This window comes from Nipponia nippon, unplaced genomic scaffold (assembly GCF_047370975.1).
Source record: "Nipponia nippon isolate SJK-2023a ecotype South Korea unplaced genomic scaffold, ASM4737097v1 scaffold_4, whole genome shotgun sequence".
NCBI classification, from domain to species: domain Eukaryota; kingdom Metazoa; phylum Chordata; class Aves; order Pelecaniformes; family Threskiornithidae; genus Nipponia; species Nipponia nippon.
The window spans coordinates 20883547-20911429 of NW_028262358.1; the positions used below are offsets into that span (position 1 = coordinate 20883547).

Sequence of the window (27883 nt, forward strand, 5' to 3'; positions counted from 1 at the left end):
AGTGGCTTAGACTAAACCCAAGCTCTGAGAGGATAAAGAGGGGGTAGCTTTGGTTTTGATAGCTTAAGTCCTTGTCCATGTGAAAGCACTTGTGGAACTGGATATACCCACAGATTCTAGAGAAGGCCTTCCTGTAACTTCAGCTTTTGACAATTTACCAGGTAAAGCAGGATGTTCCAACAGAGGTTCTTTTGGTTCCTGGTGTAGTTTCTTTGCAGAAGAAACAAGTTTCTAGTTTCAGAGCAGGTTGGCAAACTTTGTATTTAAGGAAGGAGATAACAAGTAAGGATAACAAGTCTTACGAGGAGTGGCTGAGGGAGCTGGGGTTGTTTAGTCTGGAGAAGAGGAGGCTGAGGGGAGACCTTATTGCTCTCTACAGCTACCTGAAAGGAGGCTGTAGCGAGGTGGGGGTCAGCCTCTTCTCCCATGTAACAAGTGATAGGATGAGAGGAAATGGCCTCAGGCTGCGCCAGGGGAGGTTTAGGTTGGATATTAGGAAAAACTTCTTCACCAAAAGGGCAGTCAGGCACTGGAACAGGCTGCCCAGGGAAATGGTTGAGTCACCATCCCTGGAGGTATTTAAAAGACGGGTAGACGTGGTGCTTGAGGACGTGGTTTGGTGGTGGACTTGGCAGTGCTAGGTTAACGGTTGGACTCGATGATCTTAAGGGTCTTTTCCAACCTTAATGATTCTATGATTCTATGAAACTAGTACTGGAATTATGGTCAGAAGAGCTGGGGTGTTGCATTACTTATGCCTGGAGAAAACATGTCTCTGTCCTTAGATTTGAGCATGCTACTGAATATGATCCCTGCAGGCTATACTGATGTAGGTATGCACAGTCTACACTTGTTTATGCTAAGCTCACAAATAGGCTACAATATATTGTGATATTTTATTGCTGACATTTACTATCGTGATCCTTGTTATTTACCATGATAAATCCATTTAGGAAGATGTATTCTGTCTGTCCAAAGTACAGCAGAGAGATCTGGTGGTGAATCAATAAGGCAGTGACCATTACCCTAGTGCCAACAGTTAGAGTGGTACACGTATAGTGGACGTAAAAGCTGTGTGTGTGCTTAAGAAAGAATCTAAGTTGATGATAGATTGAGTTTACAGTTAAATCGCTTTCAAAGAAGTAGGGTAGCCAAACTGGAAAGAGGACAGGTTTGGGGCATATACTTTCTTACAGAATTATTCCTCAGTAAACCCATGCTTTTAAGAGGAGGTGAGAGCAACTCCTGAGCTTACTGATATTTTACATTGTCATCTACTTAATAAACTGCATATCTGACTTTTCTGAATTTTTTTGCATTCAGGTAAACTTGCCCATAGCTACAATAATCTAAACCCCTAAGGTGGTTTTGTACTACTTGAACACAGATCTTGTTTCCCCATTGAATGTAAATTAGCGTGGTGCTTCTTACCTGATTGGAGGTTGGTCTGTTGCTCTTTCTCTGGGTGATGAAGCTTAAACAAAAGCAGTTTGCAGTCTTCTGAAGCAAAGTGGACCTTCCATATTGAATTGACAGAACTGTGTTGCACTCTTTGCTTCTATATGCCTTTAATCCATAGTGCATAACTGTATTGTCTAACTGACCATGGTCTTGTCTTCTACATGCATGGCTTCATCGTTATCACATTGCACCATTCATCTAACCCAGGAGCCAACGAAGGTATGATAACCTTTTAGTATATATGGTTGTTTATTTGATCATGTTCGTGTAGCTGTGATGTTCTTCATTCAGCTCTTAGTTTCAACCCTCAAAATACAATCCTTAGTAACAATCATAGTACTAGGCATCTACGTATCAATCTTCATTTGCCTTCAGTACCAGAAAAAGGCAAGGTCTCGTTTGCTGACACACCTTACATAGCTCTCTAGAAGTTCTACTGGGCTAATACAGACATTCTGACTTGCAGTGTAGCCAAAGGTAGCCGGATTTTCTGTAGTGGAATACGCATTTGATGGGAAATCTTACACAAAGAGGGCTTACATAGTTAGACTTCTGTGCTGTATGGAGCTGAACTGACCAATGGCTTGCTGCCTCTAACAGCAAAGGCTTCCTGCCTTTCTCCTGGTTATATACTTCTTTATTCCAGTGCTGTGCTGGCAATGGATTCTTCTGTGAACCATTTCCGTTTGTGAACCCAGCAGGAGACTTGTCACTTTTTCCCCTTTCTCTGAATCGAGGTTTGGAAACGGAGAGACTGAACACCTGTGTCTTGGTGGCAGTGAGCTGTTGGGTTGGCTCACCGTTGTATATCTGAAACGCACCTGTAGGAGGACACTTATTTCATTTGTAGATGTTCCCTTCCCGCTTTGGCAACGTTGCCCTGTGGTTGTGTCTGAAATGGCTGGCAGTTTTCTCATGCAAAGCCTCAGTGTGAGCCTGCTGAAGGCTAACGGGCCCAAGCCACGGTGGCAGACTGGCAGTGCGATGCCCAGCCCCAGTAAAGTTATACCACAGGGAGGCTGCTGTCAGCTGATGGCTGCTATGTGGAATGACTCCAGAAGCTTCAGCAGAAGACCTGCTTGGGTGGTTGCGGCTCGCATGAGACAGGTTACGGTCAGCTGCTTCAGTCCATCTCTGGCCTGGCTGTTCCTCCTGCTGAGGCAGAAAGGAAACCGTGTTCCTTGGAGACCATCGGTCCTACTGTTCTCTTACCTGCTGGAAGTGAGCTTGACTTTTCTGTTCATTGCAACTCCGCAATTTCACACATTCTGGAAAGCATTTTTCAAGAACAGAATAATTTTTCTTAAGCCACTATTTTTATAATAAATGCCAGTCTGATGCACCTTTCAGGTGATTTTTGTGTTAAGTATCCCATCACTTAGTCACTTTGAGTGATGGATAGGAAAACTGAAAGTTACAGTTGTTCTTGGCTCTTGGGGGGCATGTTGCTTTTAGGAGACAACTGAAAGATGGCAGAGCAAAGTTTTGTGCCAAAGAGAAGATGGGCTTGCTTCTACCTTTATTTAGATTGAAATAAGAACTCTGTCTTTGAACATCTGTTCAGGAGAGACAGCAAGATTAACTAGAGCATGTATGCTGCTTTGCAGAAATGGATGCTCTCTAATAAGTTTGCTTTTTAGCATTTCTCATATGTGGTCAGAAGCCTGTCCCATTACTTCAGAACAGTGGGTCCAATTCTGCCGTGATATGTTGTGAAGCGCCTGTAGATGCGGTACCTTGGAGGTCATCAGTCTGCTAGCAGCCAAGACCTGAAATACAGAAACGTACTGTGTCATAGATGTGAAGTAAAGTCTTGCTGACGGTCCCGAAAGAGGGACTGGGTGTGTGAGTGCTCATGAAATCTCACTGAAGCTGTGGCTCTCTGGTTCCAAGAGCAGAATACATGATCCCCTCTTGCAAAGCCAGTCTCTCTAATAGGACAAAAACTCCTTAGTTCTCCAGCTCCTCAAGCAGATCAAGAGGAAAAAAAGTATCAAGGAAAACCCATATTGGACTTGCCAAAGGAAACTATTACTTTGTTTAGATCTCAAGCCTTGGGATAACTTTTTTTTTTTTTTTAATTAGAAAATCATAACTTTAAATCAAACTTGCTCACGAGTCTAAGCATTTTCTGTCTTGGTGCTTATTCATCTAATACTGGAGAGAGGCTTGGTAAGCCTGCCAGTTTTTGCTAAAATCAGCATGAAGAAACCTACGCCATTGTTGATGACAGAACCTTGTGGCTTTTAGGGAGTTTGAACAGTTTGGATTTCTTGCCAGCTGCTCTGTCTTCCTCAGCACTGCGAGGATTCACCTACACTGAACACAAAGTTTTGATGCTAAATGTTCTTGATGCAGAGTTGGGAACTCCTTCCTTAAGGCAGAATGGAACTTGGGGGATGCAAACGCTTTTTTGCCCTTTTTTTTTTTTTTTTTTGTAATCTCCTTCCTTTAAGTAGAGACCAGTAGAACTTAGATAATTAAGAATCTGTCTTGTGGTTCCCTTATGCCCAGTGGGATTTGCAACAATGCCATTTTCCTCCTTATTTTCCTAGCCTAAATGTTCAACATGAAGCCAAGTCACGTTCAGTGGGGTGGGACTCCTGATTAAGCGTCTGAACTTCCTGCAACTGCAGATTGAATCCAGCCTCCCAAATTTAATCCTTAAAAATGATGTAAATTTAGTTCCATGCTTGAGTTATTCTGCATGGGAGCAAGAAAGAACACTTTAAACAAAGCTCCTCTCTGTTCTTATGACATGAGTTTTTTGTGAATTCATTGGACTTGAGGCAGTCCTGGGGTTTTTTGGTGTGGGCTTTGAAATCTGTCAGATGATGTTGTGTGTCTGTGCACACAGACTTTCTCATAGTGCTGTGTACTATTGGGATATGAATCCTTGGGCTTGGAACCCCCTACGGAGAACAGCATCTTCCATGAGAGATGATGGGAGAAGCAAGGCCTTTGCTGTAAGATGACACAAAGAGTTAATAATATGCTTTACTCTTTCCAGGTACTTTATTACCCAGATTGCCATCTGAACCCGGGATGACATTACTCACCATCAACATAGAGAAAATTGGTCTGAAAGATGCTGGGCAGTGCATTGATCCTTACATCACAGTCAGTGTAAAGGGTAATGATTTCCATTCCTGGCTCCTCATTTCTCGTTTGGGAAGAGTGCGTTTTCTGAAAGCTGTATTGATTTTTTTTCAACCTGCTGGGGAAAAAATATGTGTTGATACTTGCATTTTCTATTGTGGACTTCAGGCTTCTGCTTTAATCAAGGGTGGAAAAATTCTGTATTTGAGAGATATTGGGAGGTGAATCGCTGCAGGAGACGTGCTTATCTGTGTGCTCCGGGGTGCCTTCCCCATGCTGGCAGCTGAGTATCGGTGACTTGTCAGACTGTACTTCTCTATCCCAGCTTCTTCAGCTGACTCTTAAGTACAGATCTGTTTGGACTGCTTGTACTCCCCAACACATCTTGGTCTCTGGGCTTTCTGCAGGTGGTGAACCACAGCCCGCTGGCTCCATTCTTTCCCTGTCATTGAACTAATTTTTTAGTAGAGCAAAGATCATTGTACCAAAGTTTAAGGTTTAGAGGAACGGGTATGAAGCTGGGAAGCAAATCCTGCAAATGAAATAAAATATAAAATATGTTTTAGCCTCGGCAGTGAAATATTTCAGGTGAAGCCTGGTGGGCTAACAGCCCCCGCCGCTCTGAGAGGTTCCATAAATCTGGAAGAACCTCTCTCTCTCTGTCAGTCCGGGATAGGCAACATTAGGATTTCTCACTGTTTCAGACGGCAATGTGGTTGATGGCTTTTGCTTGAGGCTGAGATTTTTGGTATTCAGACTCTTTCTAGTGGGAGCATCTGCCTCTTCCCCATTTTACATTTCTTAGCAGGAAGCCCCTGTAGTCAGAATTGCTTACCCTTAACCTGCCCTGCTTGACCTCTGCTTATCTTTACAATCTTTTGAGGTGTATGATTTTTTTTGTTTATCATATAAAAATCTGTAGCTGAGCCAACAGCCTCCAGTTATTTTCAGTTGTGATAGCGACCTTGTATGTGTCCTCTTTAGATGTGCTATTGGATACCAGCCGCAGGGATAAGACACTTGTTAGATGTGTGATCAGGCGCTTCCTCCACCGGACAAGTTCTTTGGCAGAAGTAAGGGTCACGGTATTGAATGTCACTTGAATCTCAGTCGTGTTCTCAAACGTCACCTGCCAAAAGAGACAGCTGGAAAGCTTTATCTAATCCCGCTTCCTGTGATGATTTTCCAACGGTGAAACCCTCCACTTCTCTCTGGACCTTTGGGGAGTTCACCTGGTTGAGGTGGAAGCTGGAGCATGACCCTTGCCTTCCCCAGCTGATACAACTGCCTCTTTGTGTTTTCAGTCTTGGAAACGTGCAGTATTTCTGTGTTTACGGTGTTGCCTTAGGTTTGCAGCATTGTTTTTAGATTGTGTAACTATTCTTCGGGCTCCATTTCTCTAGTCACTTGTGGATCTTTCTTTGCCTCTAGTATGCCAGAAAGCTGAGAGACGGGTGACTTCAGTGGCGGGGCTAGCGGGATGGATGTGGGTTTAATCAAATTTAATTCTTTCATGCTGCGTTTCTCTTGGCCAACAGGAAAATACCAGCCCTAATGGGGTTCTAACATTGGATCCTGGAACTTATCAGAACTTGTAAAGCAAACATTCGTTGTTCCTTGCCACTGAAATGTTTGTCTGTCTTAAGTTATTACATATTGTTAAAACTGTTGCTTGCCTCCAGGCCTAGCTCTCATTTCCTTTCTGGAGCTAAGGGAGACTGTATGTTGCTCGGCTTGCTTTCCCAACAAGTCTTTTTGTTAACATGTGGTGCTGTATTTGCAAGCTCCCATAAATGGTGGCTGCCAAGTAACGATGTAGAAAATAGGATCAAGGCGGGGGGGGGCAGGCTATCGTCTAGTCTGCTAATGGTGGCTTTTTATACTTTATTTCTCAAGACTTTTGGTGAGGAAAAGTAGCTCTGGAAAGTCATTTTGTCCCTATTAGGAGTCTCAAGATGCTTAGTAGTTGTTTTCCTTGGTTCTATACTAGGCTGCTCTTCTGCAGGTTTGGAGAGAGGTTTCTTCCTGATGCAACATTGGCGGTCCCGGCCCGCTCCCTGGATGAAGCGCGTCAGTGGTGCCCCAGGGCCCCAGCCTCAGCCTGTACCCCAGGCACAATGCGTGGGCTATGTACTCGTCATCTCGGCCACGTCGTTAGCAACTTTGCCCCACCTGAGGGAAAGGGATCACTAATGAGAGGAGAAAGAGCAAGGGGACAAATGTACTCGTGTAAACAGCGGAGGCTTAGTGAGAAACGATGTTGTCTGTGGTGGCTTGTGCTTCAGCAGCACAACCGGTGGCTGGCGCTGGCAGCTGGAGTCCAACCCGTGGCCCCACCGTGCCTCGAGGAATAACGCAGGTTGAGTCCAGGCAGCAAAGCAGGGCGTATACAGCTCGTGTAAGCTGTGCCGGCTGCGCCCTGCAGACCCTGGGTGGAGGGGAGTCTTTGGTGTGTATCCCCTTCTGCTGGTTCAGCTGGCAGTTCTGAAGCCCTGCTGGAGTCCTGCTTGCAGAGGGAGTGGAATTCTTTGCAGCAGCAGAAAGAAAAGCGCTCTTCAAAATAAAAAGAGGGATAATTCCAAATTTTCATCTTAAATATTTGTCAGAACTTTACCTGCTTTCATGTGGCAATCAAAAAGAAAACTCACTGACTGTGAAGGGGCCGGATTGCCCCTTTGTTAAGTTTAGGGAAAAATCCAGGTGTGCATTAACTTTTTGTGGAAGTATTAGGAGTGATTCATAAATCTCTTAAAGCAGGACCTTAAAGTCTGAGAAGCTTCTGCCATTCCCATGCTCCTTCTTTCCTGCAGATTTGAATGGGATAGATCTGACTCCTGTGCAAGATACTCCTGTGGCTTTGAGGAAGGAGGACACGTATGTCCATTTCAATGTGGACATCGAGATTCAGAAACATGTTGAGAAACTAACAAAAGGTACGTGGTATCAGAGACCCGAAACAGGGCCCAGGAGCTTTGAAAGTGTAGACACTAGGCTGCTCCTGATCTAATAAACAGGCCGTGCCTGAGCTGCTGCTGCAGGGCTCAAGATCCAGACAGGGATAAAAATAGACCTTTGCATCCTGTCTCTTTCAAATCGGTCATTGCGATGACTTGCAGACGAGGGAGGAATGAAGAGAGATAAAAACGCAGCAATCTGCTCTGCTACACAGGTATTGAGCTGCTTTATGACCTTCTTAGTCATGGGACAAACTGTTACCTGGCTATGAATAATTGAGCGACGAGTACAAGCTCTTGTGAGTGTGATGAGCATTGTAAGAACACAGTGTAGCTTTTGAGTAAATAACGGAAGTGCTGGAGATAATTCTGTCCGATGTATGTAGAGCATCTTAATAGCAGATAAGTTTTCAGATAACCGTTGGCCATAATTGCTAACTTTTCTATTAAACCATTTTCCCCTCTAGGTGCAGCTATTTTCTTTGAATTCAAACACTACAAGCCTAAGAAAAGGTTTACTAGCACCAAGTGCTTTGCTTTCATGGAGATGGATGAAATTAAACCTGGGGCAATTGTTATAGAACTGTAAGTGACTTGCAATTACAGACGCCAATGGCAGAGGAAATGAAGTAGACTTCAGTTACAATGTGTGGCTTGTTCCACCAAGGAAGGTTTCTTGGACTCATTTATTAGATTGATTTCCATAAGGAATATTCCATTTTTAATAAAGAAGGGAAGACAAAATGCTTTTAGGCAAATAAAATGGCTAGAGACTCTTCTGAAAAACTAGGCTATTTCCAAATAAAATGCTGGTGTTTGTAAATAAATTTTATATGAAGCTAACAAATTGGGAGATTTTAATTTTGACCTTAGCTTGAGTGTCAGATCAGCTATATTTAAAAAAAATTAAAAATATTTCAAGTGCCAGAATCTTCTGGTGCAGAACTTCTGTAAAGGAAAACTGATTTGAGACCTGGGATACTGATTTGCAATTGAATTTCACAAACATTTCAGAGCATTGTTGGGTGGTTGCTTTTTCCCCTGCTCTAAGCAGACAAAGACATAAATTAGCCAGTTGTGCGGCAGCGGTTACGACGTGCATGCTACCCTTACTGTGCGGCTGAAGGTCTGACGGAGGTTTTTGAGCAGTTTTTTTCAGGAAGAGGGTGAACCTTGCAATTCTGGGCATCTCTAGGAAGAGCGCTTAGTCCATGCTAGCGGGAGTACTTCTGCAGTACTGAGATACTGAGTGCTGAAGCAGGAGATACTGCATTTCATACGGTCCAGAGTAGTATATCATTAATTCTCCTTACAAAAAGCTCAGATTCATTTTTTAAAATTGAAATCTTTGTTCTGTTAAAATAATAATCCAGAGAAAATACTGGTTTGAGTTTCTTCCTGTAAATCTATTCATTATTGTTGCTTCCAGTAAGTCTTGTCAGATGTATTTAAAAGATTACGCTAACAAGATCTGTACAGGACAAGCTTTCTAGTATGCTTTCATCTTCCTACGCAGCCATTATTAGCACTAGGCTTAATTTACTTTCTTGTGGTTACAGGTACAAAAAGCCCACTGACTTTAAAAGGAAGAAATTGCAACTGTTGACCAAGAAACCACTTTACCTTCACCTCCATCAAACATTGCACAAGGAATGACCCTAGTTGTGAGACTTCTGTGAACTGAACCACGAGTCATGGTAGCTGTGTGTAGTAGCCTTAGCCTTCGAGGGGCAGGAAGACGACTGTATTCATGCCAGTGGGTCAGACGGGACCATCACGCACTGCACAGCACTACTTCAGGGTCAGAGGCAAGCCTACCATTCAACTGCAAGTCTTTCTCAGTACTTTCCAGATACAGGTTTTGTTTGAGAGCCCTGAAATACGTTGACTGCTTTTCCTAATTTTGCTGTTCATCACTTTTTATCTTAACCGTTCTTATCCTTTTGCCTCAAACTCCACCCAAGGATGGAGACTGCCCCTTTGCCAGACCTGTAGCAATAAAGATGTGGCAGGCCTACTAACCTGTTTACACTTGCTGTGCTGTTGTAGTTCCTCTCATCTGCATTTCGGAGTCCTCTGTAGCGGGCTGGGTGGCAGAAGACCGGGAGAAGGACGAGGTGGGGCGGGAAGGAGCCTGAGGTACTGCAAGTGATGTGAAGTGAGAGAGAGAGGAGGAGGCTGGGTCAAGTGGGGTGGCCGCAGAAGAGCTCCGCAGTCGGCTGTTCTGCTTTGGTCGGGCCAGGAGGAGGACAACTGCAGATGAGAACACTGAACTATGATTTTAACAGCCTTGCCTGATCCACTTGTACTGAGTTTTGGATACAATACAGGTTACAATCCTTGAAATCACCCTTACTCCCTAAGAGAGCTAATTTTTCTGTATCTTGTCACAGAGTGATTTGCAAAGGCGGGCGGGGGGACGGAGAGAGGCTTTCTCCGGGGCTTTGTCCTCCTGGCGGTGGGTATTGCACCGTTGTTTCAGTGGCAGCAGGACAGGCCCCTCCGTGTTCCAGTGTCATTTTTCCCGAGCTTTTGATAAAGTGGATCTGGCTAGCAGGTTGACCCACCTTTTCCATGAAACTGCTGTTCTTATGGAAACTGATTGTATGCAGTTTTCTGCATATTTTGTGCAAGTCTGGAAACTTACTCTAAAAATTACCTTTTTATGTAAGTAGATAGGATTATCATTTATTTTCTATATTTTTTGATTTGGTGTGTAATAAGCTGCAGGACATTGGCTTATTTTATGACACACTTGCATTTACCTTTTGACCTAATAAAGGGACAGAAGTAGAACCCAGTCAAATCTTTCATATATTTGCGTGGATATTTAATACAATACTTCAAGGTTTGATATACTTCTTGCATATCTAACTAGTGCCTAAATACTCTGCTACGCTAACAAAAAGACCCAGCTCCCAAAATATTATCAATATTAGGTTTATTTTAAAACAATCTGGGTGCAGGTGTAACACCAGTTCCTCTTTTGTGTCATGTAACCCTAAGATGTCACACTATGCTTTACTGGGAAGGATGTTACTTTTCCTCCTGATATTTGTCTGTCAGGTGTTCAGCGTTTTTGGCTTCACCATCTTGATTAGGATAAGCTATTTCTGAGCGTCCTAATCTTCTTGCCTTCCCTCTGCTCTGGTATAACTAGGGATGAAATTATTTAGGTGTTATGACAAAAGTCAGCAACGCTTCCTCAAATTTCACTGCTGGTTGGAGGGGGAAAAAAAGTGCGATTGAATTTTCCTGTTTGTTTATGGGTCTTTACAATACCCCAGTGGTATTACATCCGATGCGTTGAATCTCAAGCCCTGAAAAAGAGATCCTGACGAGTTATGGAAATACCTCTGACTGCAGCCTTCTGGATGGCAGACAAAAGGAGGATACGTACATTCTTAAAAAATAAATAAAAATCATCTTTTGAACTCTGCAAAAGGATGGAGCAAAGCATGAGTCTATGGCTGCAAGTAAATCTGAGCTCGGTCGATGGCTGTGTTACCTGCTGCTGGTCCCTGCTGGCTCAGGTCTCTTTCTGACCTAGGAACGGGCAGCAGCGAGCGTCCCTGCAACGCGTACGGCTCCTCTCGCTCGGCAAGGGCCGATTCGGCGGCTCTGCCATCCTCCCGTGTCCGCTGGTGTCGCTCACGCCTGCTGAAAGCACCGCGGTCAGTCAGTCCTGGGCTCCCCGTGACTTCCCTGGCGCTCCCGAGGACGATCCCACCCAGCTTTAAGTTGTTAAGGCTAAGGGGGGGGAGGGGGGGAGGGCAAGGGAGGAGACACGAAGCATCGCAAGCTTGGTGTGGGGAAAGGAGAGATCCCGAGCTTGGAGAAAGCGACTTTGAAACGGGAATGTTCATCACTGTGTGTGTCCTTAGCCACTACGGAAACTGAGCACTTGCGCTTGAATTACAAACCCGTGGTTTCAGCTGCCCGACTCTTCCCCAGCTTGTCGATGTCTGCGTTAACTCCAGCGATAGGAAATGTCAACTTTGAAGCATTTTTGTTAAATACACAAGTAGAGCTTTGTATTTAACTAATTGTGAACTACTGGCTGGAGAGCACGACATACCATTTTTAAAGTTGCTTCTATCCTTTGTGTTTTTTCTGTGAACGGTCTTTCACTGAGAGGACGACTCCTCCCCGCAGCACAAGCTCTTTATTGCTTTATGCTTTAGCGATGTTCTAGCTTGCCTCTCACCTTAAATCTAAAGCTTAATACTTGTACTGTAGGAATGTAACAAACACCTCGATGGCAAGTTTAATGGCTGCTTGTACTCTGGCAGTAAAGCTGTAATGGCCTTCCAGTAGGGGTGTTTTATTATTCCTAGTTGTTCTCTCTTCCCTTTTTTTCCCCTCCCTGAGGCTTTCTGTTGTACAGAACACTGTTGAAAAACCTTAGTGTCTGGGTAAGTAAGTAGTCTGCTATGCCCAACGCTACGTACTCGCACTTACATACAGGGACTTCTTCAACCATCTCTGAACACACCTAACAAGCGTAGGGTGGGTTTTTAAAGCTATCCAGGGGTCTGTGTACGCAAACTGACTGAAAGCTATGCGGGTTAATACAGTTTACATAAACCCACTCTGCTTTACAGAAAACTATTTTTTTTCCTTTTAATGCAAGTGAAAAAGGCTATAAAAATCCAGCCCTACTCTGCCAAGGAAGCTGAACCCGTCTTAAATACCGAGTATGACGAAAACTCAGCTCTCAAACCTTGCTTAATGCTGCAAGCCGGTCTTGAAAGCAGAAAGCGATTACGCAGTTTCTTAGTTTCTAGAATCCTGGAGCGTTCACCTGTATTCCCAAGCTACCCACACAACTCCATGAAGCCTTCCAGCTCTGTACTGCCCTTCAGCTGTATCCCTCTCTGTCCTCGTTACATGAAGCGAGTCCGTAAGATGCCAGGCTGGTTCAGCACGAGGGTAACACAGTCATTAATCTTGAAGCAAGGCTGAATAACTCCCGCTGCTGCGATTCCTGAACTTGGTTAAATTACTGAACCAATGTCCTTTCTAAACAAAAAATGGCACTGAAACAAAGCCTTCAGGGTTTAGCAAAAGGAATTTTGCTTTTTATTATAACTTTCCTTTGAATACAGTGTCATTTGTGCTTCTGATCTCTGACCAGACATCTTTTAAAAAAACAAAACAAAACAAAAAACCAAAAAACCACCTCACAGTCCTCATGTAAACCCCTGGCCTACAATAACTGCAGCTTAATGATGTGATGGAGAAGGCAGGTAGGATAGCATTTTACTTAAAAATTATTTCCACAGGAAATGATTTGATTTACATTTTTCACGAAATTAGTTCATTCACCAACTGGTTACAGAGGCTACATTTAATTAAAACTAGCCACACAGGTACTTCCTTTCTATTGCACGTTTAGAGTAGCTTCAAGTCCATCACAAAAAGGTTCTTGCAGCCCAAGAGGATGGATGAGTTTAAGGTGATCATAAATGCACATGTCTGTAGCAATTGGATAAAAATTAATCCTGCAAAAGCTGAAATATACCGAAATGAGACAAATGGCTTCAAATAGAGAACCATTTCCTAAAATCCTGACTGCAGGAAGTGCGCTAGTCCATTCCGTTGAGCTGCTGACCGGACGCTGCAGTTAGGGTTTCTGCGCTGGAGGCTGTGTGTAGTCCTTTGAGGCTGCCGGTGGCGGCGGCGGGCCTGCGGGGTGGTCTCTGGGTCCTGACGGAGGCAAGTCTCTGTTAGGAGAAGGCGTATAGTCTCTGGAACCAGGCGGGGGTAGCCGTGGGCCTGGAGGATAATCTCTTGGGCCAGGAGGACCCAGGGGTCGGAAAGGAGGGTGCCCACGTCCGTAGCCTCTTGGATCTGGAGGAGGCGGTAGTGGGCCAGGAGGCAGATCTCTCATTCCTAAGGGCGGGCCAGGTAAGAAATCTCTGGCAGCCGGAGGTGGCAAGGGAGCACCGCGAACTAGAACGGAAGGAAAACACAGAGTTAAGTGACATCTTGCTATAACCTAAACGGTGAAGCTCCCGACTTGTTCATTTCTTCATTTTTTGGAGCAGCTCTGGGGTAGGTCACTGTCATGTGCAGACTTCAACAGGCCGCGAGTTATATTCCAGTGACTTTTGGCTGCTGGTTTCCGTTTTAGACTAAACAAGGAAAAACACCTTGGCGTTAAGGCAGCTTGAAACCACCCACCTGTCCGAGCTTACTGAACAAGACAGCTAGGCCCCACGAAGCGCGGGGAAGCTGTCTGCTAACGAGTGGCAGATCTCGGTTCTGTAGCAGGCTTCTGAGAAGCGCGGTGGGAAACGTTAAGTTTCAGCACGCGGCAACGCGACCGTACCTAGGGGCACAGGGAGAGGTCGAGGCCCAAAGTGCCCACGGAGAGGAGCTGGCGGCGGTCCATAGCGAACAGGCGGTGGAGGCGCAGGTCCCATCACTGGGGAGGTCATGATGGGTGTCCCCGGGAAAGAAGGTGGGCCTTTGGGACTAGCACTAGCCTGCGCAAGATGAGGTTATGCTTCAGTGTGTTATCTGCTGCATCAGAGAAGTATGGACGCTGCTGAACAGCACAACCACTCGCCCAAAGGCCAAGAGGTGGAAGAGAGGAGAAGGAAAAAAAAAAAAAAAGAAAAAAAGAAAAAACCCACACGCCAAAACACATTAACCAAGTAGAAAATAGGGAAAGTTACTGTGCCATCATTGTCCCTTCACCCAGAACACTGCTTGCACTACCTAGGAGTGAATGCTTGGTGTACCTTCCGAGATGACAAGTTTTCTTTAGCTGAAGCTGTACTAAAGAAAAGTTCAGTCTCTTTTGAAGTGTCCTCGGTGGACACCCCTTTGGTAAAGGGCCTGGCACCTTGAATTACATGTGGAATTGTGCTTAAATACCACAGGTAAGTCAGCTTCTTGGGATTATTGTTGTAGTCACTCCAAAGTGTTTGCCTGCAGTCCTTAACAAGACAGATCTCATTTCCTCAATTCCAGAAAAACCAGACAGCAACTGTTCCATCATTAGAGAAACCTTTTGAGACAGAGGTATAAGCCCTTGGTTAGTTTCGCAGAGCATTTTGTTATTTAGCAGTTCAGAACACCAAGCCTGTTATTCCTGTTATTCCTCTCCAGCACAGCAGAGTAACACCATATTCAGCCTCTGAATACTCACTGTAGCTGGTTCAAGAGATGAAGGTGAATCAGTAGTTACACAGGGGGCTTCAGACTCTTGGGGAGAGGGTTGCTTTTTTTTTTTTTTTTGGACAGCAAATAAGGATAGTGACAGGATATAGACAAGACAGAACACGATACAGTTAAAGAAGCAGCAGGAAGTACAGTGAATCGTGTATTAGAAACGCTTCCTGAAGGCTGGGGTTTTTTTCAGCTTACCACGCCATCCATTGCTGTGGAAGGGGAGGAGGCTCTTGGCCCACTACTGATCAGGGACGCTACAGCAGGCCCGAGATCTGTAGAGAGAGCCACGAATGCATGACTTACCGTGCTGTGGGTAAGGAATGTCGTTTTTCAAATTACATTTCTGAAGTGAAAGAATAACCGAGTAAGTTGCAGTTGGTTGCAGGCCACATAACTTACCAGGAACAGACATCCTTCCAGGTAACTCTGGTGGCCTTCGTGGAGCAGGGGGGCCATCTACCACTGCACCTTAAGGGAAACAAGAACCCCAGGGATCCTAATCAACACGTGCCTGAGCTATTTCTGTATTAAAAAAAATCATCCATCTGTGTATTAATAAAGCAGGTATCAATACTTAACACTATCCCTAGAACCAAGATCAGACCTTAGCGTTCTTGGGTTTGTAGCATAAGAGAGAGTTATCACAGACGGGAAGCTTCCCTGCTTACCAAATTCACCTCTTGAGCCTTCCCTTCGAGGAGCAGAGAGGGGCCGAGGAGGAACTTCTATCATCTGTGTGGGGGATGGATTTCCTCCACTCACAGGTGACGGGCCAAAAGAGCCATCTCTGCTTAAGGGCCCTACGCCAAAGAATAAAAATCCACTTGATTTACTGTTCTACAATGTATCGTAGCCTTATTTTTTTAGGCTATAGTGACTCAAAGACCAAAGTTTTGGGAGGAACAGCAGCATTTACCTCGTCGCGGTGCGACTTGGCGATCGGGTCTGCCTGGAGTTGGCTTTACAATTAACGGTCTTTGAAGCATGACGATTTTTTGGTTTACTTCTATTAATCTAATTTTAAAAAATAAAAGTTTCTTTATTCAAATAATACATGAGTTATATTTGTTATAATGTAACAGTATCATAGGCAAACTGCATTGTAAAATGTTGCAGCTTTCACCAAGAAATCTTATTTTCACCATCGAAACAGTTTAATAGTAGTTTAAAATTAGTAACTCAACTACACACTGCACATTCTGAACAAGCAGGCTAACTGAGCACCTTGCACTGTTTGAGCTCCTTCTCTCCCAAGCAACACGGAACGTGTTCAAAGAGCAATAAAAACGGTCTGCACTGTACTTACTTTTGTCTCAGGTTGGCTGCTTCTCTCTTTTCTTCAGCTAGAGCTCTCTCCGCAGAGCGGGCAATAAGCTATGAGGGAAAATTTTGCCAGCTGCATTAACTGCACCAACCTGAAGTCAAACACAAACTGTTTGCATCAGAAAAGGAAGAACATTCTTACCCAATTGTCATGTGCCTTTTTCTCATGAGCAGCAATCTGAGAAGAAAAGAAGCCTCTTAGCTTATTTTTGTCCAACTACGAGTATGCAGTAAAAGGTGACACAGGAACCAGCAAGCAGGAAATTTACCTGGTTTTTGTAAGATCTCTCTGTTTTTTGCAATTCTTCTTCCATATCTTGGATTCTTTGCCTGTACAAAAGGAAAAGGAGGGGAAGGAGAGAGGTTTAAATGAATCTTCTTCAATAGCTGAAATAAAGGAAAACAAGAGTCTTTAGAAACTGAAGTTACTTGTAAACTTTCACTTCCTCGATGGCCAGCACAGCTTTTTCATCTGCAGCCGACAATTTCTGCTCCTTCTCCTGACGCTCATACTCTTCCTGGGTTAGTTTTCTGCATGGGGGGGGGGAAAAAAATGCACCATATATTCCACCATCCTCTATCTACTACAACTCAAAATCAAGGTAGTTCCCTGCTAACAACGGTACCAGAATCGATAATAATGCGTGAGAATACAGAGAGAGAATAAAGAGAGGTGGGTTTTTTTTTTTTAAGAAAAAAAAAAAAAAGAGACAGAAATACTGTCTTTTGAAACCAACAGAGAAACCCTTTGTGTACAGAACCTGAAAATTAAGGACACAGGGTTGACTGGGAAGTTCTGTCAGCATCTAAAGATTTGTCAGAATCTAACAGTTGCAGACAGTTCACCTCTTCAGATCCTGTAGTTTACTTATCAATTCTACAAATGGCAATCCAGAATTACAAAGGTACAAACAAGGTAATATGCAGAACTGACATCTAACCAAGGGAAATGAAGAAACGAATGTGTAGTGAAAAAAAGGGGAATTTAGGGCCCAGGTGACAAACACATTCAATAATCATCAACTGTGAGGAAAGAAGCTTTTTTCCAAGTGTTGTCCATACCAATTTATTACACGACCAATTTCCACAGTCTTTTTATAACCTCATGGTTCACTAATTTTTTAATTTTGGACATTTTTCTGGAAGTATTTAAGAGGTCCATAATGTGTTTCTAACTTACAAGAGCTATCCCACAAAACTGGAACCATTCAACTAGCAGTAAGTTGACTATTGCTAATAGCCAGTTCAACATAATCCATTTCCTTGGCTACATCTGGAAACAGTTTTCCAGAAAAAAATTGCAGAAAGTCCTTCATTCGAATCACGAAGTAGTAACAGGCAGCGTAACTTCCTAAAAGTTTCGGAAGGAACAGAAATCCTTCAGAGAGGTCAAGAGGAAGTTTTCCTTGAAAGGTGAGCTATCCTTCACCTCTCCATTATGTGTTTATGACACCTGGATCCTAAAGTTATGAGGTCAGGCCATTTCACTACTGAGGTGCTGTACAGCCTCAATTCCTTAGCTTGTCCCAGCCCTGTGCTTCCCCCAGCCTATACACTTGAACCGTGGAAGTTTCAATTGCTTCTCCACTACAATTCCAGCTTTCCTAAAGAGTTTAGCTGAAAAACGTCCCTGAATCCTATCTCAAATTCTCCCCACAAAATTGAGATGCTATTACAGACACTTCAGTAAGTACGTGAATAAATAAATGAGGAATGAACACAGATACACAACTAATTCTTTACTGCTAGCCATTCATTCATCTCATCTATCACCATGACCTCAACCTTAATTTGGCCCTTTGGGAATGCAAAAAGCTCACAAGGCTAAAATACTAAATTTCTACATTACGAGAATTAGACTTATCGAACTGAGTAACTGAAACAAATCTTAATGGCCACTATATTCTACTTGACATTTCTGAACAACATGACATAGCAACCACAGAATTTGCAGATCAAGCCACCCTTTTCCCCTCTCCAGAAGGTGGTGGTGGTTTTTTGTTCTTGGTTTGTTTTTTTTTATGGTAGAAGGCAATATTGTGCATGCAAAGTGACAGTCTTTTTAGAATCTCTGAAATGGTGGAAAAAGTAAAAAAGGGCTTCAACCGTACTGAAGTGGTGGTCGTCACCTTTCACTCCAAATAAAACTTGAAGTTATTTGATCCCACTGAGCAAAGAGCATTTGGACAGCGTATATGACACAACATGCTATGTCGTGGAAGAGTAAGGAAAGGCTTACTTCTGGAGTGCCATCTCCTTCTGCTGGTAAAGTTCACCAAGAATCTCCACCTTCTGCTGTAGTGTTTTGCACTCATTTTCCAGCCGAGCTTTGGCTGACTGGAGTGAACAGGAGTCATGTTCTAATTTTTTTATTTGCTCTGTTGGAGAAGCAAAGGTAGGTGAGGAAGTTGAAGAAAGTTGCATCCGTTATGCCACTTACACGCTCTGTTTCTTTTTAAACTACAAACATCATTTCATCCTAAGCAAGTCTTTTGCTAAGCCTACCTTCCAGCTCATGTCTTGCTGCTACTTCATCGCTCAGTTTGGATTGCAGAAGATTTCTGTCTTCTTCAACTATCGATAACATAGTTTTTACCTGAAAAGAGGAGCAGAAGGTTTATAATCTTAGGCATAGCAGTAATGTGGCTGCATTTATTAGATACCTTGTGCAGCATACCCTGGAGACATCCATCATCTGCTTAATCTGAGTCTTCATCTTCTCACTCTCATTATCTAGAAGAGAAAAATATGTTTGTTTTCCCTGTTTCTTAACCCCAATTCCTTGGACTACAGCTGTTAAAAATAACACTTCCTACATTTTAATCTGGGATAGATCTTTTTACGTGGTCAAAAAAAGGGGGGAGCTGGGGAACAAAACACAATAGCAATTCCACGACAGCACAACAGAACTATAAGATTTATTCCAAAAGGCATTCAGAAGATTCCTTCTTGTCACTTCTTCTAGCCACCACACTAATATTAATACAAATGCAGTATCTGTTATCAGACATACTATCTGAAAATCAAAAAGTGGGAGTTTCCAGCCCACATACACTGTACGGTTAGGAAAAAGGAAAATAAAAAAAAAAAAAAAAAAGACTTCAAAACCAGAGATGTAGCAAATACATGTGCAACATCAGGAATCACAAATTTCCCAAAGAGTTTTGAAAATGTCTATTCCAGTCTTTCAGATTTAAATGATGTGATTATGTAAATTAGTTACCTAACCAGAGGTAAGCACAATACTCATTAAAGATCCAAATTAAAAATAAATGTAGCATAACAACAAAGCTGAGATTCACCGCTTTTGGAATGTTCTTAATTGCTAACCTTTACATGCAATCTTTAAAACTGCGTCATTACACTTACGATACACCTAAACAGTAATCTAAAAGCAATTATAGCCCTTTTTAATGGTCTCTCCCTTCAGTTAGGAGATCGTTTCTGTTGTCTGAGGATTAAAACTGGCAGTCTCTTAACCCGCAGGCAGCCACATGCATAGATTCCCCTTGTTCCCCATATGACGTGACACGAACATACCACCAAGGATGCTTCAGCCACTGTGCCTATCAGCCAGCAGGTAGGATTACTGTACCTGGCAGCTCTCCATTGGCCAGATCGTCTCCTGTGCTCCACTCACGCCCTTCACCATCCTTCTTGGCCTCAGATGCTGAATCCATGTCGAGCTGCTTCAGCTGCATAATGCAGTTAGTTAAAACCTAGTAATGAAATCAAATGTTCACTGAAGGAGAGTCGCTCTGCATTTTGTAAAGTATTCCAAAGTATTTTATGACGTGTAATATTTAAAGCAAGCTTTTTATAAAGAACCTACTTCAATTTCATTTTCCTTGTAGGCGAGTGCTTCTTCTATGTCCTTCTGAGACTTCTGATACAGTTTGATCTGCTCGCTGAGCTCAGTATGCCTCTCACTCCAACCTTCAGCTTCTTTTAGCAGCTGTATGAAGCACCAAGGCAAGATGATTACTTGTTTTATTTTTAGTACAGGACGTATGTAATTAAAGCCTATTTTACTACCAGCTCTGGTGATAACTGATCACCACAGAGCACAGATAAAGGGTAAACTTCACAGTTATCACACTCATCACTAGTCCATTGGTAGAACTGGATGCTGGGAATCTTTCTGCAATTTATATTATTAGGTGATTTTACAAATTTGCCATTTTCTCAGCTAATATCCCAACATGAGAGTCAAACTGCCCGCACACTTCAAAATATGAGGAATTAATTGCAGCCCTGAGGTAATCAAACCACATTCCATAGAAGACCAGCTACTTCACATACAGAGAAAGAAAATAGACAGATATTTACAATTATCTGTAAAAGAACTGCCATGACATTTCAGGGCTAAAGGCCCTCCCCATTTAGCTTAGCTTCAGAATTGCTTTTTGGCAATTCTTTACCATGGCTTCCTTCAGTCCTGAACCCAAGCAGCAATCTCCCAACCATGCAGCGACCACCACATCGGCACAGACTTTCTGTGGAGCTGCTGACAAAAAACGAATCACTGGAACTGGCAAAGCCTTCATACTGAAGACATGTGGCTCACCTGCACAAAAAGCCTGTGCAGGCAGGCGCAAGGGGTTTAAAATTTATCTTGATAATATGAAATGTGGAATTCTGACATGTTAAGAGAATGGAGACACACTGAAGTTATACTCGAGAAAACTAGGAATAAAGCCTTGATATTTCGTTCAAAAGAGAAACACGGTTGCCTGGCCTGGGCGTAACTTACTTGCTCCTTGCTCTTTTTCAGCCTAGCATTCTCTTCCTGCACATGATGAAGCTCAGATTTCACCTTTTCTTCACTTAGTTTAGCTTCATTAAGGGCTATCTGCACCTACATATGAAACAGGAAAAAAAAGACAAAGTCAAACTGTAATGGAGCAAGAGCTATGTATTACCCGGTAATGGAAAAGAAAAAGGTATATATGTGCAAACAACCTGGAATCTGCCAAGCCAGCATTTTCAGTTACTTCCTAGATATGAATTTTCCTGGTACAAGAACCTGTACCTGTGACCGTTAAAAGGGTGTAGATAATGCTTTACCTCTGAAAGCTCTACAGAATGCACACTGATAGCCTCCTGAAGTTTCTCCAAGGACTTCTGAGTTTCAGAGATCTATAGAAGAAAAAGATGAGCAGTGACTTTGTATTAGCCTGGTACACGCCTTAGCCCAAGTGTGTAATTACCTTACCTGTATATTTTGGAAGCATAAAAGGAAAGTCAAAACACCAACAAATTTCCATTTAGAGCTGCCATTAGACCAGCAGCAACACAGCGCTGCCTTATCAGTAAGGCAAGGAACAGAAACACAGAGCACATCAGAATCAACTTCCCTCTGTGACTCTGCCTGTCCGTGTCTGCGAAAGTTCCCTGTACACCTGCACAGTCTAGAACGAAAGTACCACGTGCTGCTGTCATTAGCAACAACCTTTGATCAAAACACCAAAGAACTTGTTGGAGCTTACCATTACCACAGAAAATTAGGCTTTACAAAAAAACCAACCAACCAACCAACCAACCAAACCCCAAAACCAGCCTCAAACCTCTAGACAACAAGAATGACAGGCAGCTGAGAGACCTTCACACTTACTACAGAACTAGATGCTTTCTCTAAGTACAAGAAAATGTCTCTAACCAACCTGAAACCTTTAGACCATATTGTTAAGGAACTTCCCGGCTCTGGCTAGGAAGTATTAGACCAGCCCATGACCTGAATACATCCGTTTGTGTGTGAAAGCACATAACCACACAAGTTCATCAAGATCTTACAAAAAAAAAAAAAAAACAAACAAACAAAAAAAAAAACCTGAAAACCAACCACCCAAGAAAACAACCAACCACAATGCAATCACTAGATTCTCCCCCTTGAGCTTGGGATGAACCTGAAATTACATTTCAGTTTTCTTTTTCAGATGGTTCATCTTGTTTGCTCTACCTCTATCTGTTCACCCATCAGGTTGTGAGCAGCTTTTAGGGCACATTAAGTTAAGGAAAATATAAGACATTAGTGTGATTGTTCTTGCCTTGTTCTGTTTCTTCTCATTCTTTTTTTTCTCTGTTTCAAGCATCGTGTGCAGATTTTTTACTTTGTCATCCAGCTGACGATTTGCTTCTTCTAGTTCTTTGACAGTGTCCTAAAAAAAAAAAAAAAAAAAAAAAAAAAAAAAGAGTAAAAGACCAACTAAAGCAAGTTATTTTATTGATGTTTTTGCTTTCAGTACAGAAACTGTCAACTGTTTCTTACCTTAAGCCCTGCAGTTTCATCGGAGAGAACGTCTTTTTGTTCTTGGGCCACTTTCACAGATTCCTTTGCTTCCTTTATCTAAAGCACAGAAACAACCAAACAGAACTGAGGAAATTGTCAATGTAATATTCAGTAAGAATAGAAAATAAAAATATATTAGCTGTTGTATTGACTGTGTCATTAAACCAGTAACAGAAAATTAGGAAGCAATGGATGAGAAACCTACAACAATACCTTTTGATCATATTCTGACATCTTTTCTAAGATTTCTGTTTTTTCTTGTAGCAGGTTTTTAATCTTTTCAGCAAGCTGCTTTTCAGTCACTAGGAAGAAAAAGAAAGCTTACAGTAACTGTACTTCATATCCTGGGTCAAAAAATTAAAAAAAAAAATCAGAGCTATCATTACTATCACTTTAGGGAACATTTTCAAGTAAGGACTAAAGCACAAATCAGGATGGTGTCAATTCCCTGGCAGTCAGCCCTTTCTGCAGGAGTCTAAGCATCTCCAGCTTTCATTTAAAGTTAGGGTTGAAAATAAGACCATAAAGCATTGAACACTGACACAAAACGTATAGCTCTTGCATCCACTTCACAGAAGCTGGTCAGAGAACGCACAGCAGAGCAGAGCAAGGTGCTGGCTATACACAGATGAGGTATGTTCAAGGGAAGAATTGGCAGCGAGGGTGCCAGAGCAGTCTCAGTCCCCGTGACACTCAGGGAGATGCAACACCTTCCCTAACAAACACCTCTTCCTGCTGTATTGAAACTGAATGTTTGGTCAGCAAAGAGAAAAGGATGAAAGCTCTGAAAGACCTACTGGGAACAGAAAAGAGACTGTCAGCTAGCAGACAGCATCAGTAAGCCCCAAGGAACTACACTGCTTTCTAACAGCCACTACTGCTCACAGACATCAAGAGGGCTGTGACCAAGCAACAGTTCTTTAGGCATGCATTTGTTTCTCAACCTAAACAAGTCACCAAACAACCCTCAGGCTTCAACAAAAACCATTAACATACTTAAATTATTTTATTGCAAATTAATTTAAAGAAACATCCAATTGTCATTCTTTTTCAAGTCCCAAACCACCCCCGTATTTGAACATCCCAAGCCCCACCTGCCTCACAGCAAATCCTGCAGCACAAACAGGATGCACTGGTTGTTCCAACTGCATCCCGCAGGGTGCAATGGCAACTGCTACTCCTCCTTCCCCTCCCACACGGGGGCTTCTGGGCCAGAGGGTCCCCAGCCCTTCCTGCTCTGGGGAGAGGAGAGCCAGCAAGCGACTGCTGATGTACAAGACAGCTCTCAGCAATTTAAGGGGGGCAGGAATCCCTGCATTAGCTTGGTCTCCCAATTTTACTACTGTGAAGAAGAGTGGATAATAGATTTTATCACTGGGATTCCAATGCAATCAATTTCTTAATGCATTTTTGTCACTGTTAATATTCCTCCATTTTAGAAAAATATTTTAATAATAACATGAACTTTATCATGCTTGAAGAATGCTTATTTGCTCTTAGCTTTAGTAGTTTCTATACAGTATTACACCAAATAATATTTGGGGGGGAAAAACATAAAGGGGATTGGATCTATGCTTCTCTTTTTTTTTTTTTCTTTTAAGGCGGGCTGCTAAGTAATTTCTACAACACCAATACCAATGTTATTCCCCCTCCAATAATATTTGTTTTGCAGCACAGAAATCTCCTTACACATCCAAGATGGATTTTTTCAGCTCGCCAATTCTGCATTAATTATATAGAAGGAAACTGCAGTATAACTACAATGAAACTAGAGAGGAATGACAGATAAGTAGCATGGTTTGTGAAGGGGAAACAGGCAGAGTTTGTGTGAAGACAATTCTTTCATATTTTTGTTTTGTATTCAATTATGAATTTCAGCGATTGCCCTACTTTGAATTCTATTTCCTCTCCGTTCGGTACACTTTAATTTTATATACTTGAAGCTGGAGAAATGCCCTTGTAAAAAGCGACGTGCTAGCCACAGGAGTATCTGCATATTTAGGTCTACATTTAGAAGGTCCCTTTGCAACTGCACAGCAGGGAGCTTCAGGCTCCCCTCCATCCAAAAAGGCAAGAGGAACTAGCTACTGCTTTTTGTGAAAAGCAACAAGCAAAAGCAGATTTGCTGCTAGTCAGAAAACCACAACAACCTCTGTCCCGCTGCTACTGTACCAATAACCCAATGGATCACATTTACATTGAACAAGTTGGAGTTTTTCCTTGCCTTTTTCTTTAATTTGCAGGTGTGAGCTGCATTGTTTCTCCTAATCAAAGCATTATCAAAAGCAAAATTGAAATCCTCAGATTCAAATAAGTATCGTCTACCAGCCTAGCTTACACCATAACCCCAGACTTAGCATTCTCCTTGAAAGGGAGTGAAGATTGACACTTGGTCCTCTGAAACAATCTTCAAAACTTTTACGTGCCTAAGCATCGAGTACACTGACAAGCACAGAGAAACTTACCTTGATATATTCTACTCTTTACCTACAGAAGAAAAAAAAAAAAAAATTAGCCATAAAAGTGATAAGTAAAAATTTTATTAATTTTTCCTATAGAAAAAAAGCCACCACTTATACATGGAGTAAAGAAGCATATGGAAAACACATCTACCACTGCCAACAAGACTGTTGAATAACACCACAAACAAGCTTAAGCTGTTTTCTAATAAACCTTCTAGGTTAATGCCCTGTCCTAGAGCCTTAGTAAACATCTGTTTACTCAGTCACTAAAAGGATAGGAGTAACTGCCCACATCCAATTTGCAACAAAGAAAACTAAGCCATTTTACGTCAACAGTCATGAACTTGCAAACACAAAACACTTCCATCCCAGTTCTGATCCATTTAAAGCAATGTATGTTTACATGACAGTGGCTCATTTTGAAACTAACACCAGTTAAATAATTTCAGGTTTCTTTTTATGCTGGTATATTAACACTATTTTGCATTTGAAACTGACCTAGTGTATTCAATATCAAAACTAAGCAAGAAAAAAAAAACTACCAGTGTTATTACAGATAATATTTAGTTTAAATGTATTTTCGTCAAGCAAAGATATAGTATTCCACAAACTTCCAGAGCATATCATCACTGAACTGGACAGCTGTACAATAAACTGTCCTATTTGATTTTCGTCTCTCAGTTCCCAAGGAGATGCACTGGTATACTCGAGAGCTGGTGACGGTATTTTTCTTGCACAGAAAATTATCCATGCAGGAAAGTGGAGGACAAATGCAAAGTAGGGAAAGGGCTCTCCAGTGAGAATTAAGATCAGGTGTTTATGGTCCTAAATGTGGCACCTACAAGCAGCTGGACAATATGACGGGGGAAGGATTAACTGCTTGTTTTGGAGAGAGTCAGCAACAGGCTCAAGCACATAGGCTGCTTCTCATTTCAAAGATATGCTGACCCTTTCCTCGGCCTTCTTGATTTACATCATACGCCCTTACGTTGCTTTCGAAACTGCCCCTTACTAAAAAAAAATCTTCAATTAATAGCTTAAAGGAAACGCTTCTTAGCGTGAAAAAAATTACAACTTACTTCAGCTATTAAGCCCAGCATTTAGTTCACACTAATGCTCTAAACAGGAAAAGTAAAAACGCGAAAGACTACATACTGCTTTGACCCCGGTAATGCTGAAACAGTTTAACCATACAAAAGACCGCTCAGTAAGCGAAGTATCAGCAGGCTTGCAAGCATGAAGTATACTCACTGAAAGGCAGGTTCTCCAGAAAATTATAGCAAGCGTGGCAATTCCCACTAAGGCAGTGATAATAATGGGCTCCCATGGAAGTCCATGGAAATCAGGCCCAGGACGAATTTCCTCAGGCAGGGTAGCAACCAACTGAAAACCAACAACATTGACAACTATGAATACGTTTTTATTAAACAGTCAGGCAAAATAAGCACTCTGCCAAATGCTTTTATTCCTCTCATAAAACCCGAGAACCATCTAGAGCTTTCTTGCAGTTTTCCTGTAAACCGAAAACCAAAAATCAAGAAAACCACAAAGCAGCATGATGCTTGCATTCCAAGTCAAAAGTCTGAGTACCTGGAAGACACCCGACAGTAACAATCTGCTGGCAAAGAACAGCTACGCCAAAATAAGCTGATACACACAATTTGTGTTACACAGCACTAGCAGTTATTTGGTCCGTTTCCAAATAAAGCTATAAGGATGGAAAAATATAGAAAAAACCCCAAACAGCTCTACATCTGGACATTCGTAACAATCCAGTAAAAACAGCTCAGATCTGTTCCTCGCTGTCACCCTGGTCACAGGGTCATATGTCATGTGTCTCATCATACGTCTCTCTGAAGGCCATAGAGCACCAACTGCCTGAAAAAGGTGTGAATACCTGGTACAGTTTACGGGGCTGATACAGACATGGCGCTCGGAAAATAAACTGTGCAAACTGTGCAAGCCACACAGAAACCCCTGCCTTTTCCCTGGCCGCAACCGACAGAAGCGTGAAATTAAAATGAGGGTGCACACTTCCCCCTGCAAAGCCCAGCCTAGGGGCGAGCGGGTGTCTTCGCAGGCCCCCTCTGCCCCCAAGCGCCGGGGAGCGGCGAGAGGCCGGGCAGCGATCCCTACCCCTGTTGACGCCAGCAGACGCCTCCGTTCCCGCGGGATTGCCCCACATCGCGGGGCGGGGGTGAGGAAAAACAGCCCTTTCACGAAGGGAGCGGCGCAGGTGTACGGCGGGGTGACCCCCCTCTCAGGGGCGCGGAGCAACACCCGCCCTGGCCCGTCTCCCTCGGGGCGGGGGGGGGGGTGGGGTGCCCCTGGGGGCGCTGAGTCCCCCCCCCCCCCCCCGGTTTGGACCGGCGGAGCCCCCTCCGCCGCCTGTCACGGCCGCCCGCCCAACGGCCGTTAACGGCTCCCAACGGCCGGCGACAACCCCCTGCCGCCCTCCCCCCGCCCCCCTCGCGCACCTGCAGCAGCCGCCGCGCCGGGGGCTCCAGGAGCCGCGCGCCGCCGCCCGCGGGGTCCATGGCGGCGCGAGCCAACTTCCAGGCACACGTCAGCCCAGGGTCACCCCCCCCCTCCCCCGCGCGCGCGCGCGTCATCGGCGCGCGCCGCCGCCGCCCGCATGCGCAGCCGCCACCTCCTCCACTCACCCGCCGCAGCAGCTCCCGGGCGACGCTGGCCGCTTCGCCGAGGGCTCCCCGTGAGGCGGCCCCTGCCTCCGCCCCGCCTCCTGCGGGCCGCCCGGCGCCCTCGTCGGGGTCTGGAGGGAGAGGGAGAGAGGTGTTACCTGACGGAGCGGCCGCGTCAGCCGTCGCCAGCTGGCGGGGCCCGCTGACAGGGGAGGGCTGCAACGGGGAACCCGCTTCTGCACGCTCCCCCCCCCCGCCCCCCGCGGTTTCTGCGGCATCTTAGGCGAGATTTCACATTACGGGCCCTGCTTCTCCAGGGCACTGAAGAAAGAGGCCAAAGTCCTGAGAAAGGGCAGCGATATTCCACAGGCTGCTTTAGAAAAGGAGCCACAGAGAGGGGCGCAGGTACGCCAAGTCGCTTTGCCGAGCCTGCCTCAGGCAGAGCACATACAACATCTTCAGCAGCAAGTC

The 27883-nt window shown here is 43.7% G+C and overlaps 2 protein-coding genes across 13 annotated transcripts in view; one reads left to right on the forward strand and one right to left on the reverse strand.

The window, feature by feature from the left end:
• Positions 1-9550, forward strand: part of AIDA (axin interactor, dorsalization associated) — a 29024-nt gene extending 19474 nt beyond the window's left edge. For 2 of the 3 annotated variants that reach the window (XM_087775711.1, XM_087775713.1), the window contains 5 exons: positions 1669-1680; positions 4472-4594; positions 7371-7493; positions 7982-8099; positions 9074-9550. In XM_087775711.1, the coding sequence (XP_087631837.1) occupies positions 1669-1680; positions 4472-4594; positions 7371-7493; positions 7982-8099; positions 9074-9170 (473 nt within the window). In that variant the 3' untranslated portion in view covers positions 9171-9550. The remainder of the gene's footprint in view (positions 1-1668; positions 1681-4471; positions 4595-7370; positions 7494-7981; positions 8100-9073) is intronic. The other variant, XM_087775712.1, reaches the window with a different exon arrangement.
• A 3201-nt stretch (positions 9551-12751) lies between these two features.
• Positions 12752-27883, reverse strand: part of MIA3 (MIA SH3 domain ER export factor 3) — a 28123-nt gene continuing 12991 nt past the window's right edge. For 4 of the 10 annotated variants that reach the window (XM_087775698.1, XM_087775696.1, XM_087775701.1 and 1 more), the window contains 24 exons: positions 27434-27543; positions 26022-26153; positions 24774-24795; positions 22522-22610; positions 22288-22365; positions 22067-22177; positions 21087-21158; positions 20773-20877; positions 19852-19974; positions 19615-19738; positions 18697-18752; positions 18525-18615; positions 18259-18397; positions 16449-16550; positions 16289-16349; positions 16162-16197; positions 16003-16070; positions 15613-15710; positions 15365-15496; positions 15096-15164; positions 14892-14968; positions 14674-14745; positions 13849-14005; positions 12752-13469 (listed from right to left, as the gene is read on the reverse strand). In XM_087775698.1, coding sequence (XP_087631824.1) covers positions 13141-13469; positions 13849-14005; positions 14674-14745; positions 14892-14968; positions 15096-15164; positions 15365-15496; positions 15613-15710; positions 16003-16070; positions 16162-16197; positions 16289-16349; positions 16449-16550; positions 18259-18397; positions 18525-18615; positions 18697-18752; positions 19615-19738; positions 19852-19974; positions 20773-20877; positions 21087-21158; positions 22067-22177; positions 22288-22365; positions 22522-22610; positions 24774-24795; positions 26022-26153; positions 27434-27543 — 2453 coding nt within the window. In that variant the 3' untranslated portion in view covers positions 12752-13140. Of the gene's footprint in view, positions 13470-13848; positions 14068-14673; positions 14746-14891; positions 14969-15095; positions 15165-15364; positions 15497-15612; positions 15711-16002; positions 16071-16161; positions 16198-16288; positions 16350-16448; positions 16551-18258; positions 18398-18524; positions 18616-18696; positions 18753-19614; positions 19739-19851; positions 19975-20772; positions 20878-21086; positions 21159-22066; positions 22178-22287; positions 22366-22521; positions 22611-24773; positions 24796-26021; positions 26154-27433; positions 27544-27883 lie in introns of those variants that run through there. The other 6 variants (XR_015708424.1, XM_087775699.1, XM_087775697.1 and 3 more) reach the window with 6 other exon arrangements.